The sequence below is a fragment of the Mustelus asterias genome, chromosome 21 (assembly GCF_964213995.1).
Source record: "Mustelus asterias chromosome 21, sMusAst1.hap1.1, whole genome shotgun sequence".
Taxonomy (NCBI): Eukaryota; Metazoa; Chordata; class Chondrichthyes; order Carcharhiniformes; family Triakidae; genus Mustelus; species Mustelus asterias.
Genome location: NC_135821.1, coordinates 3134040 through 3147685, shown reverse-complemented (window position 1 = coordinate 3147685; position 13646 = coordinate 3134040). Strand labels below are relative to the sequence as shown.

The 13646-nt window shown below is 49.2% G+C and overlaps 2 protein-coding genes across 7 annotated transcripts in view; one reads left to right on the top strand and one right to left on the bottom strand.

Annotated features, from left to right (window-relative positions):
* Positions 1-3028: 3028 nt before the first annotated feature.
* Positions 3029-6069, top strand: LOC144509488 (lutropin subunit beta-like). Its single transcript, XM_078238395.1, has 2 exons — positions 3029-3190; positions 5839-6069. The coding sequence occupies exons 1-2, from the start codon at positions 3029-3031 to the stop codon at positions 6067-6069; spliced, it is 393 nt and encodes a 130-aa protein (XP_078094521.1).
* The window catches only part of ruvbl2 (RuvB-like AAA ATPase 2), a 32742-nt gene continuing 23229 nt past the window's right edge, over positions 4134-13646 (bottom strand). The window contains exons 13-17 of one of the 6 annotated variants that reach the window (XR_013500385.1): positions 12433-12562; positions 8950-9064; positions 6923-6985; positions 5383-5612; positions 4134-4287 (exon numbers count right to left, since the gene is read on the bottom strand). Coding sequence is in view for 1 of the 6 variants with exons in the window: in XM_078237354.1 (XP_078093480.1) it covers positions 6960-6985; positions 8950-9064; positions 12433-12562 (271 nt within the window). In the remaining 5 variants the exon portion in view is untranslated. Of the gene's footprint in view, positions 6986-8949; positions 9065-12432; positions 12563-13646 lie in introns of all 6 variants that reach the window. The other 5 variants (XR_013500381.1, XR_013500382.1, XR_013500383.1 and 2 more) reach the window with 5 other exon arrangements.

The window sequence follows — 13646 nt, the reverse complement described above, 5'->3', positions numbered from 1 at the left end:
TCCCGGTAGCATCCGAGTAAATCTCTTCTGCACTCTTTCTAGTTTAATAATATCCTTTCTATAATTGGGTGACCAGAACTATACACAATATTCCAAGTGCGGAGATCAGGAGGCGGAAAAGTTGATAGAGAGTAGACGGTAATTTAAAATCTGGAGCGATGGTATAAAATGGGCAAAGGACACGCACAATCTTCCTCATTTCAGACAGCCAGTTAGTTACAGTTTAGCTGGGGTTATCCACCTCATCCGCATATCCCTTAATCCAACAATGTGCAGGTTAGGTGGATTGGCTATGCTTAATTGCCCCTTGGTGTCCAAAGATGTGCAGGTTAGGGGAACTGGCCATGCCAAATTGCCCATTAGTGTTCAAAGGTGTGCAGGTTACGTGGATTGGCTATGCTAAATTGCCCCTTAGTGTCCAAAGATGTGCAGGTTTGGGGAACTGGCCATGCCAAATTGCCCATTAGTGTTCAAAGGTGTGCAGGTTACGTCGATTGGCTATGCTAAATTGCCCCTTAGTGTACAAAAATGTGCAGATTAGTGGGGTAAATATGTGGGGTTAATACGTGGGGTTACAGGGATAGGGCCTGAGTAAAATAAAAAGGTGGGTCAGTGCAGACTCAAAGGGCCGAATGGCCTCCTTCTGCACTGTAGGGATTCTATGATTCTACATCATTGGTCAATATGTTTAATGGGGAGAGTTGAGGTGGGGACTGGTGATGTGTGCTGTGTCCCGAAAGCTACAAGCCCATAATAAATGGGCTGTATTGGGGCTGGTGTGATAGTTAAGACAACATGAGGCAAAGGTCCACTCAAAGAATCATATAGTTTTACAGCACAGAAAGAGGCCCTTCGGCCCACCATGTCTGCACCAGCCATCGATCAGCTGTCTATCCTAATCCCATATTCCAACCCTTGGTCCGTAATCTTGTATGCAATGGCATTTCAAGTCTTTATCTCAATGCTTCTTAAATGTTGTGAGGGTTCCTGCCTCTACCACCCTTTCAGGCAGGGAGTTCCAGATTCCCACCACCCTCTGGGTGAAAACATTCTGACTCAAATCCCCTCTAATCGTCCTGTCCCTCATCTTAAATCTAAGCCCCCCGGTTATTGACCCCTCTACTAAGGGGAAAAGAAAAATTCTGAAATAAAAACAGAAAGAGCAAGGGAAAAAAAACTCAGTAGATCTGGCAGCACCTGTGGAGAGAAACAGAGTTAACGGGGGCGATTCTCCCAAAAGTGCTGAATTGGTGGGAAAACTGTTCTGGATCACGACTGTTTTTTCAGTGCATCTTCTCACCTGAATCTCCGCACTCTGTGGAATGCAGAGGTCACAATCGTGAATCTCATTAAAAACCCAGGGGGCGGGGGCTATTCGGGCCGGAGTCTGACAGTTCTGGAACTCTGCGCATGCGCAGTGGCCCCGATCTGTCAGTCTTCCCATTTGCTGGCCAGCTCGATCACTGGCCAGCCCGGGACCCCCGCTGTACCGCCCCTCCAGCCCCCCTCTCGGCCCGATCGCAGCCCCCACAACAATTCCCAGGCCACCCCTCCCCCCCCGCCCCAGAGTGCCCCGATGCACAGCCCACACCCCCAGCAGAGGCAATCTCCCCACCCCCCCCCCTCACCCCGGCTGACCCCTCCCTCCCCTCCCCAGGAGGCAGGCCCCCTGGCAGACCACCCCCACCCCCCCCGCCCTGATCGCTGGCCTCCCTCCAGCCCTGACCAGATCCTGTCTGCAGAGTGGCAGCGGGACACCCACCCTCACTGATCACTCCTAGGCCCCGCCCACAACAGCTCCCGCTTCTTTGGCACTGGCCGATGTCCGGTAGGCAGTGCCAAGGCACCCCCTGGGGATGGGTATTTTGCCCCTTGGGCAGCATCAGGGAGCACAGGCTGGCACTGCCAGGATGCCCATGCCCAGGGGGCACCAACCCCCCCCCCTGCTGCCCGACTCCCTGGGGGCCCCCGATTGCCCCCCCCCTTCATTCAGGCGGGGTCTCCCGCTAGTTCCCCGAATGTGGGGAGCTAGTCTGAACCCCGCCGGAATGAATTACTCTTGGCGGGGTGGGAGATTCAATTGGGACCGGCAAGTTCCCGATAATCACATTGAAAACATACCTAAACTACATTAAAAAAAGATTCAAATAACTTCCCTGTCTTTCCGCCGGTTTCCAGCGTGGTCTGGTCTCCGACTGTTGTCCGGTCCTGGGAAACCCGCATACATTCCCAGCGCATGTGCAAATCCTGGAAAAAGGCCGATGACACAATTCTCCTGACGGGACCCGCCAGAAAAGTTGCGATGGAAGAATCGGGCCCAACATTTCCAGTCCAGTGTATTTTTTCTTAACCCCATCTTAGAAATCAGAGAATCATAGAATCCCTACAGTGCCGAAGGAGGCCATTCGGCCCATCAAGTCTGCACCGACCACAATCCCACGCAGCACCTATTCCCTTAACCCCACATTTACCCTGCTAATCCCTCTGATACTAGGGTCAATTTAGCATGACCAATCCACCTAACCCGCACCTCTTCGGACTGTGGGAGGAAACCCACGCAGACACGGCGAGAATGTGCAAACTCCTCTTGGCCCATAATTTTAAAAAATTCATTCGTGGGACATGGGCGTCGCTGGCTGGCCAGCATTTATTGCCCATCCCTAGTAGCCCTTGAAGAGCAGTTGAGAGTCAACCACATTGCTGTGGCTCTGGAGTCACATGTAGGCCAGACTAGGTAAGGAAGACAGATTTCCCTCCTTGAAGCCATTAGTGACCAGATGGGTTTTTCTGACAATGGTTTCATGGTCATCAGTAGATTCTTAATTCCAGATTTTTAAAATTGAATCCACATTCCACCAGCTGCCGTGGCGGGATTCGAACCCGGGTCCCCAGAACATTAGCTGAGTTTCTGGATTAATGGTCTAGCGACAATACCACTAGGCCTTCGCCTCTCCAAGTGTACAGTGCAGAGCCTGATAATTTAATCTGACAAATGTGTGGGGAAAATAACTTTTGCTCTTTTGGCAGCATGTGTTCCGCCCAGCTGTTCCTCCTCGCAATGTGCTTCTGTTGCGTCCAAGGTCGATACCTCTGCCACCCGACCAACGTAACAATCTCCGCCGAGAAGGACGAGTGCCCTATTTGTGTGACCCTCCCTACCTCCATATGCAGTGGTTACTGTCCCACAAAGGTAATGCTCACATTCTCCGCGCCACCTCCCCACCATCTGGAGACTTCCCGCAACCAGCCATTCTCAATACTATCCTATCCAGTAAGTGTGGGTGGGATCTTTTGGCCTGGGGGTGGGGGGGGTTTGCGGGGTAATCACAGCCAAATGGCACAATGGTTAGCACCCTGAAGAGAAAATGCAGGAAAATCTCAGCAGGTCTGGCAGCATCTGTGAGGAGAGAAAAGAGTTGACGTTTCGAATCCAGATGACCCTTTGTCAAAGCTTAGTGGTTAGCACTGCCGCCTCACAGCGCCAGGGACCTGGGTTCGATTCCCGGCTTGGGTCACTGTCTGTGTGGAGTTTGCACGTTCTCCCCGTGTCTGCGTGGGTTTCCTCCGGGTGCTCCGGTTTCCCCCCCCAGTCCAAAAATGTGCAAGTTAGATGAATTGGCTATGCTAAATTCTCGCTCAGTATACCACGCTCCCCCCATGTCTGCGTGGGTTTCCTCCCATAGTCTGAAAGACATGCTTGTTAGGTGCATTGACCCAAACAGGCGCCAGAGTGTGGCGACTAGGAGAATTTCACAGTAACTTCATTGCAATGTTAACATATGTGAATGTAAGCCTTACTTGTGACTAATAAATAAACTTTAGAACAGGGGCCGAAGTGTGGCAACGAGGGAATTTCACAGTAACTTCATTGCAATGTTAGTGTGTGTGCGAATGTAAACCTACTTGTGACTAATGAATAAACATTACTTCATAAGACTAAGAAATTGGAGCAGATATTAACATTCCCTCCCGAACGGCATTGTGCGTCAACCCACAGCACATGGACTGCAGTGATTCAAGATGGCGGCTCACCACCACCTTCTCAAGGGACAACTAGGGATGGGCACTAACTGTTGGCCAACCAGTGACGCCCAATGAATTTAAAAAAACACTGCCTTCAAGGCTAAAGCATCAGCAGTTGGAACGCAAATTGAAGCCTGCTTTATTATTGCACATCATACATGGATTTGGGACACAGAAACAAAATTTGGGAGAAAAAATACAAAAGATGCAAAGTGGAATACAATTTTTTTTTTTATAAACAGGGTGGTACAGTGGTGAGCACTGCTGCCTCACAGCGCCAGGGACATGGGTTCGATTCCCGGCTTGGGTCACTGTGTGGAGTTTGCATCTTCACCCCGTATCTGTGTGTGTTTCCTCCAGGTGCTCCGGTTTCCTCTCAGTCCGAAAGAAGTGCTGGTTAGGTGCGTTGGGCCGTGCTAAATTGTCCCTTAGTGTAGCCAAACAGGCGCCGGAGTGTGGCGACTCGGGGGATTTTCACAGTAACTTCATTGCAGTGTTAACGTAAGCTGACTTCTGACACTAATTGATTAACACCAATTGATCTGCCTTGGAAAGTAAGATTAAGTGTAGTCTGCAATGGGCGGGGGGAGATAACTGGGACTGGCATCCACTCATATCATTTGCTTACTACTGGGTATTGCTGGCTAGGCCAGCATTTATTGCCCATCCCTAGTTGCCCCTTGAGAAGGTGGTGGTGAGCTGCCTTCTTGAATCGCTACAGGCCCTGTGCTGTGGGCTGATCCACAGTGCCGTTTGGGAAGGAATTCCAGGATTTTGACCCAGTGACTGCAAAGGAATGGCCGATATATTTCCAAGTCAGGATGGTGAGTGGCTTAAAGTTTTTAAGTTAATTTATTAGCCACAAGTAACACTGCAATGAAGTTACTGTGAAATTCCCCTAGTCGCCACACTCCGACGCCTGTTTGGGTCAATGCTCGGTGGCACAGTGGTTAGCACTGCTGTCTCAGTGACAGGGACCCGGGTTCGATTCCCGGCTTGGGTCACTGTCTGTGCGGAGTCTGCACATTCTCCCCACGTCTGCGTGTGTTTCCTCCGGGTGCTCCGGTTTCCTTCCACAGTTTGAAAGACGTGCTGGTTAGGGTGCATTGACTCGAACAGGCGCTGGAGTGTGGCGATTGGGGGAATTTCACAGTAACTTCATTGGTGTGTTAAATGTAAACCTTACTTATGACTAATGAATAAACTTTAACCAGCATGTCTTTCAGACTGTGGGAGGAAACCGGAGCACCCGAAGGAAACCCGCGCAGACACGGGGAGAACGTGCAAACTCCATACAGGCAGTGACCCAAGCCGGGAATCGAACCCGGGTTCCTGGCACTGTGAGGCAGCAGCGCTAACCATTGAACTTGCAGGTGGTGGTGTTCCCATGTGCCTGTCGCCCTCGTCCTCCTAGATGGAAGTGGTCGTGGGTTTGGAAGGTGCTGTCTAAGGATCTTTGGTGAATTGCTGCAGTGCATCTTGTAGATGGTACACACTGCTGCTACTGAGCATCGGTGGTGGAGGGATTGAATGTGGTGCCGATCAAACGGGCTGCTTTGTCCTGGATGGTGTCCATGAGAACTTGCTGCCTGTTCCCAGGGATTAGATTTCAAAATTAATTCATTTCCTATGAAAAATATTAATCCTTCTCTCCCATTGTGAATTGCAAACAGAAATAATTTTGTTCCCAATCTTGGCACGATCACTAAAATACTTACACTTAAACCTTCTATCCAAATGAGAATCCAATTCAATGTTTGGAATCCAGGTTGTAACATCGTAATGGTTAACTAAGAACTTGTCCTTTGACCGCAGGAATCGGTATACAAGAGCCCTCTCTTGTCAGTTTACCAACATGTGTGTACTTACAAGGAGATTCGATATGAGACCACTAGGCTGCCAGGCTGTCCCTTGGGCGTGGATTCCACCTACACCTACCCTGTGGCGGTCAGCTGTGAATGTAACCTCTGTAAAATGGATTACACCGACTGCACAGTGCAGAGCATCAAACCCGACTTCTGCAGTGCCAGGAAAGTGTGGCTGTGAGACGCCCCTCCCCACCAGTGCCCGCCACCTCTCTCGTCCTGCCTCTCCTACCTCCTCTTCACTTTGCTAATGGAGGGCTTTCTTTGCGGTGTGAGAGCAGGTTTCTCTCGACATCCTGAAGAAGGTCCTCTGTGCCTCCCTGTACTCGGAAGGAGCACCAAGCTGTAACCAACAGTAAAGCACTACGCATTTGACGATTAAAATCTTTTCTGTGATAATAAAAAAAGACATGTTTCACTTGAACGGTTTACAAATAAATTGTATTATACAAATTCTTGCTGGAATGGAGGCCATTAGCACGGCTGCCTCATAGCGCCAGGGACCCGGGTTTGATTCGCGGCTTGGGCCACTGTCTGTGTGGAGTTTGTACGTTCTCCCCGTGGGTTTCCTCCCACAGTCCAAAGACGTGCTGGTTAGGTGGATTGGCCAATTGGTGCTAAATTCTCCCTCAGTGTTACCCGAACAGGTGCCCGAGTGTGGCGACTAGGGGGGATTTTCACAGTAACTTCTTTGCAGTGTTAATGTAAGCCTACTTGCGACACTAATAAATAAATAAACTTAAGGGTTGCTGGTTTCATGCAACTGCACGGCCAGTGAGTCAGCTGGAGAAGGAGTGACTGAGATTGGGCGCTTGGGTGTCCAGAACAGAGTTATATTTCAGTCCCTTGGTGCAGGGTTCTTCACGGGGATGTAGTGATTAACATCGCACGGACCACCACAAGCAAACCCCACAGCAAACTTCAAAGCAAAACTCAAAATTTTCCAGAATTTATTGTACAAAAAAAAACACTATGGGGAAAAATATGCATCAAACCAACAGAACAATCAGGTCTCCATTGTAACAAATACCCACATAACTTTCAATCAGAAGCATTCAGGTCATCAAGGCTTTAATTGGTTTCCATCAATTCACTTTCTGCAAAAAGAATAAAAGGAGAGAGCAGTTAAGTGTAAATACCTAAAACTGTGACTAGTTCCGTATTCTGATTGCTGTCCAGTTACCACTGCCAGGAAGTGTGGGCCAGAGCAAGCGGGCGGGCGGACGCGGGCAGGCGGACACGGGCAAGCGGGCGGGCACGGGCAAGCGGGCGTCTGGAATTCGCTGCCCGAGTCGGTGCTGGTGGCAGAGGCCCTAAACCCTTTTACAAAGTACCTGGATCGGCGCCTTAAGTGCCGTAAGCTGCAGGTCTATGGGCTGGGTGCAGGAGGGCAGCAAGGGCACCTGGGTGCCCCCAGGCTGGCTGTGGATGAAATAGGCCTGCTTCTGTGCTGTAACTTTTCTATGGGTCTACGGGCACCTCCACGTGAGGAGGGTATGATTTCATGTCCTGCCCCTTACGTGGTGCATTGGACATCGTGTGCCACCTTTACCAATATTGCCACGGCCAGGAACAAATACAAGAGTACACGGTTTCCTCCTACAGTCTGAAAGACATGCTGGTTAGGGTGCATTGACCATGCTAAATTCTCCCTCAGTGTACCCGAACAGGCGCCGGAGTGTGGTGACTAGAGGGTTTTTCACAGTAACTTCATTGCAGTGTTAATGTAAGCCAACTTGAGACAATAATAAATAAACTTAAACCTTCCAAAGTACATTGGGCTGAGACACCAATCAAAGTTCAAGGGCTGAGAACTACAACTCCCACCATTCCTAGATGCCCACCCAGTCAGCTCAGCAGAGCACATGCATCTAGCCTACAACTCCCAAAATCCTACACTCCAGGCCCTAGCTGAACTACGTTTCCCAGAAGGCTGCTGCGCTTCACGTCAGCTGCCGGATCAGAAGTCATCAGAGGTCAGCAGAAAGAGCGTGGCTGCAGTTCCAAGATGTCGGAGCGGGCAGGAAGCGGCGGTGTTGCCAAGAAGAAGCGCAGGTAGCAGCTGAGGCCCTGGAAGGGCTCTTGCACTGACTTGGAAGCGGGCGAACCGGTGGCTGGTGTAAGCCTGCTTGTGATACTAATAAATAAACTTTAAACAATCAGTTCTAAAATAAATTACAATTGGCATCCTTCTCCTAACACAGGGCCGAGAGGAGGAATGCTTAACCAAATTAGGGATGATTGGACAAGGGGCAAACAAGTCCATGTCAATGCTGCGCTTGCCATTATTGCTACTGTATTACGCCTGTACAGCACCAGATCATAGGTGTCCAGCTCACCAATAACCTGTCCTGGTCACCGCATGCCGACACTATAGTTAAGAAATCCCACCAACACCTCTACTTTCTCAGGAGACTAAGGAAATTTGGCATATCAGCTACGACTCTCTCCAACCGTTACAGATGCCCCATAGAAAGCATTCTTTCTGGTTGTATCACAGCTTGGTTTGGCTCCTGCTCTGCCCAAGACTGCAAGGAACTACAAAAGATCATGAACGTACCCCAATCCATCACACAAACCAGCCTCCCATCCATTGACTCTGTCTACACTTCCCGCTGCCTCGGCAAAGCAGCCAGCATAATTAAGGACACCACGCACCCCGGACATTCTCTCTTCCACCTTCTTCCGTCGGGAAAAAGATACAAAAGTCTGAGGTCACGTACCAACCGACTCAAGAACAGCTTCTTCCCTGCTGCTGTCAGACTTTTGAATGGACGTACCTTGCATTAAGTTGATCTTTCTCTACACCCTAGCTATGACTGTAACACTACATTCTGCACTCTCTCCTTTCCTTCTCTATGAACGGTATGCTTTGTCTGTATAGTGCGCAAGAAACAATACTTTTCACTGTATATTAATACATGTGACAATAATAAATCAAATCATATTGCATATGTCCAAACTTCAGTGGAGGAAACTGCTAACGTCCCCACATCCTCTGGCAAACTTGTTGGAACCAGGATTCTCACCGATTAATAATTCGCCGCTGAACTGAACTCACTTATTTCGTTGAACATGAAGGCATCCTGATACTCCTTCATGTACTGTGTCGAGCGCGACTCGTCCAGGAAGAGGGAGTAAACCCGCTTAATGTCATCCACTTGTACCTCTGTCCCCTGGTGCAAAAATAAAATGAGGAAATCAGTCGTCACTGGCGCTAAATTGAGAGAAAAGTGTGAGGAGTGTAAGGAGGAACAGACATGGTGGCACAGTGGTTAGTGCTGCTGCCTCACGGCGCCAGAGACCCGGGCTCAGGTGACTGTGCGGAGTTTGCACGGCCTCCCCGTGTCTGTGTGGGTTTCCTTTGGGTGCTCCGGTTTCCTCCTACAGTCCAAAGATGTGCAGGTTAGGTGGATTGGCCATGCTAAATTGCCCCTTAGTATCAGGAGGATTAGCAGAGTAGATACGTGGGTTGTGGAAATAGGGCCTGGATGGGATTGTGGTCGGTGCAGGCTCAAAGGGCCAAATGGCCTCGTTCTGCACTGAAGGGATTCTACAATTTTACATCACGCAGCAAGTGAGAGAGGTTTATCCACAAACGGAAAATGCTGGAAAATCTCAGTAGGTCTGACAGCATCTGTGGAGAGAAAGAGAGCTCTGACATATGTATGTCTGACATAGAGTCTAGACATGATGTGGAGATGCCGGTGTTGGACTGGGGTAAGCACAGTAAGTCGTCTTACTGTAAAAAGCTGCTCCTTCCTCAGGTGAGTGAAGCCTTCACTCACCTGAAGAAGGAGCGACACTCTGAAAGCTTGTGCTACCAAATAAACCTGTTGGACTTTAACCTGGTGTTGTGAGACTTCTTATGGAGTCTAGATACATGGATGAGATTAAAGTCTACTCTCTGTTGGTCACACAGCCCAACTGATTGCAATCTTCCAGCACCTAGTTCGGCACTACTTTTGCTGCAAGGCAACACAGAATCCCTACAGAGCTGAAGGCGGCCATTTGGCCCATCGAGTCTGCACTGATTCTCCGACAGAGCATCTTACCCAGGCTGGGTCTATCTGCGCAACCCCACGCGTTTACCCTACTATTCCCCCTAATCTACACATCTTAGGACATGAAGGATATTGTGCCAAATGGAAGGATGGTCACAGTGAAGCAGTTCTCCTTGCTGCACTTGGGGCCTAGCTAAGTTGTCGGCGGGAGAATAGGAGCTGTTTTCCTCAGCATCTAGAGTCATAGAATCCCTATAGCTAGGTAACTAAGTATGTTGATGAAGGTAGGGCAGTTGATGTCATATACATGGATTTTAGTAAGGGGTTTGATAAGGTCCCCCATGGTCGGCTTATGATGAAAGTAAGGAGGTGTGGGGTAGAGGGAAAGTTGGCCGATTGGATAGGTAACTGGCTATCTGATCGAAGTAAGAAGTCTCACAACACCAGGTTAAAGTCCAACAGGTTTATTTGGTAGCAAATAATTCTAATCAGTATTCTGTAATTTGATTTCTGTGTCTGTGCCCTGTTTGAGAACAGAGACCACTCCATCTGACGAAGGAGCATTGCTCCGAAAGCTTAGCCAAGTTCCGCACACATGAGGACGGTCTAAACCGGGATGTTGGATTTATGTCACATTATCAGTAACCCCCACAGCTTGCCTGCTGGACTTGCACAATTTCACAAGTTGTACTGTCTGGAGACAATACACATCTCTTTAACCTGTGTTGAATGCTCCCTCCACCCACATTGTCTGTACATTTAAGACCTGGCTGGCTGTAGAGATTTGCATTCTAATCAGTATTCTGTAATTTGATTTCTGTGTCTGTGCCCTGTTTGAGAACAGGGACCACTCCATCTGACGAAGAAGCATTGCTCCGAAAGCTATGGTATTTGCTACCAAATAAACCTGTTGGACTTTAACCTGGTGTTGTGAGACTTCTTACTGTACTTACCCCAGTCCAACGCCGGCATCTCCACATCGTATCTGATCGAAGACAGAGGGTGGTGGTGGATGGAAAATTTTCGGACTGGAGGCAGGTTGCTAGCGGAGTGCCACAGGGATCAGTGCTTGGTCCTCTGCTCTTTGTGATTTTTATTAATGATTTAGAGGAGGGGGCTGAAGGGTGGATCAGTAAATTTGCTGATGACACCAAGATTGGTGGAGTAGTGGATGAGGTGGAGGGCTGTTGTAGACTGCAAAGAGACATAGATAGGATGCAAAGCTGGGCTGAAAAATGGCAAATGGAGTTTAACCCTGATAAATGTGAGGTGATTCATTTTGGTAGGACTAATTTAAATGTGGATTACAGGGTCAAAGGTAGGGTTCTGAAGACTGTGGAGGAACAGAGAGATCTTGGGGTCCATATCCACAGATCTCTAAAGGTTGCCACTCAAGTGGATAGAGCTGTGAAGAAGGCCTATAGTGTGTTAGCTTTTATTAACAGGGGGTTGGAGTTTAAGAGCCGTGGGGTTATGCTGCAACTGTACAGGACCTTGGTGAGACCACATTTGGAATATTGTGTGCAGTTCTGGTCACCTCACTATAAGAAGGATGTGGAAGCGCTGCAAAGAGTGCAGAGGAGATTTACTAGGATGCTGCCTGGTTTGGAGGGTAGGTCTTATGAGGAAAGGTTGAGGGAGCTAGGGCTGTTCTCTCTGGAGCGGAGGAGGCTGAGGGGAGACTTAATAGAGGTTTATAAAATGAAGGGGATAGAGTGAACGTTCAAAGACTATTTCCTCGGGTGGATGGAGCTATTACAAGGGGGCATAACTATAGGGTTGATGGTGGGAGATATAGGAAGGATATCAGAGGTAGGTTCTTTACGCAGAGAGTGGTTGGGGTGTGGAATGGACTGCCTGCAGTGATAGTGGAGTCAGACACTTTAGGAACATTTAAGCGGTTATTGGATAGGCACATGGAGCACACCAGGATGATAGGGAGTGGGCTAGCTTGATCTTGGTTTCAGATAAAGCTCGGCACAACATCGTGGGCCGAAGGGCCTGTTCTGTGCTGTACTGTTCTATGTTCTATATAGCGCAGGAGGTGGCCATTCAGCCCATTGAGTCTGCACCGACGCCACAATCCCACCCAGGCCCTATCCCCATACATTTATCCTAGCTAGTCCCCCTGACACTAAGGGGCAATTTAGCATGGCCAATCCACCTAACCTGCACATCTTCGGACTGTGGGAGGAAACTGGAGCACCTGGGGGAAACCCATGCAGACATGGGGAGAACGTGCAGACTCCGCACAGACAGTGAAGTGACCCAAGCTGGGAATCGAACTTGGGTCCCTGGTGCTGTGAGGCAGCAGTGCTAACCACTGTACCACCGTGCCGCCCTAATCTCATCGCCTCTAGCCGACCCAGGAACGTTGGATGCTGACACCGGCTGGCAAAAACATGAAAAGCGCTTCTTCATTCCCCAGCACCAACACTTCTCATCTCAGTGAACACAAGAGGACACAAAGAAATAATTATTTTTCTTTTTAAAAAGAGGGGAGAATGAGCTTTCGGAGAGCATGCCTGCTCACTGTTTACCTTGCGCTTCTTGCAGACGAGGTTAGCAGCGGTGATCAGCTGGATGGAATACCGGAGCGATGTTTCCAAGCCGATCCGTGTCAGGACTGTATACGCATCCTCACTCATTTCCACATCCTCCTCTTCACACCTGTCCAATGGGAGCAAAATTTAACAGCAGGTCCACTGCACTAATCAAAAGCCACCGCTTCTAAACTTAACCCCAATCTAACATTTTATTTTTGTTTTAAAACCAAGGTCCATTTAAGGTAAGGGGCAGGAGATTTAGAGGGGATTTGGGGAAAAGCCTTTTCTCCCAGAGGGTGGTGGGAATCTGGAACTCGCTGTCTGAAAGGGTGGTAGAGGCGGGAACCCTCACAGCATTTAAGAAACACTTAGATGAGCTCTTGAAACACCGCAGCATACAAGGTTACTGACCAACTGGTGCAAAACAGTATTACTGCGAGCAATTTTGGGCCCCATAACTAAGGAAGGATGTGCTAGTCCCTAGCTAGCCCCTCCCTGACACTAAGGGGCAATTTAGCGTGGCCAATCCACCTATATGCATATCTTTGGACTGTGGGAGGAAACCGGAGCACCCGGGGGAAACCCACGCAGACACGGGGAGAACGTGCAAACTCCACATAGACAGTGACCCAAGCTGGGAATCGAACTTGGGTCCCTGGCGTTGTGAGAGGGTCCAGGGAGTTCACAGGAATGATCCCGGGAAGGATAACTTTGACGTATGAGGAGCATTTGAGGACTCTGGGTCTGTACTCGATGAAGTTTAGGTGGATGAGGGAGATCTCACTGAAGCTTATAGAATATTGAAAGATCTGGATAGAGTGGACGTGGGGAAGATGTTTCCATTAGTGGGAGAGACTGGGATCCGAGGGGCACAGCCTCAGAGTAAAAGGACGACCCTTTGAGAACCGAGATGAGGAGGAATTTCTCCAGCCAGAGGGTGGTGAATCTGTGGAACTCTTTGCCGCAGAAGGCTGTGAAGGCCAGGTCATTGAGTGTATTTAAGACAGAGATAGATAGGTTCTTGATTGGTAGAGGGATCATGGGTTATGGGGAAAAAATGGGAGAATGGGGTTGAGAAACTTATCAGCCATGATTGAATGGCAGAGCAGATGCGATGGGCCGAATGGCCTACTTCTGTTCCTATGTCTTCCAGTCTTATAGCCAGCAAACAATGGGCTGAAGCGTCTTTTTTTGTGCTGTAAAACATT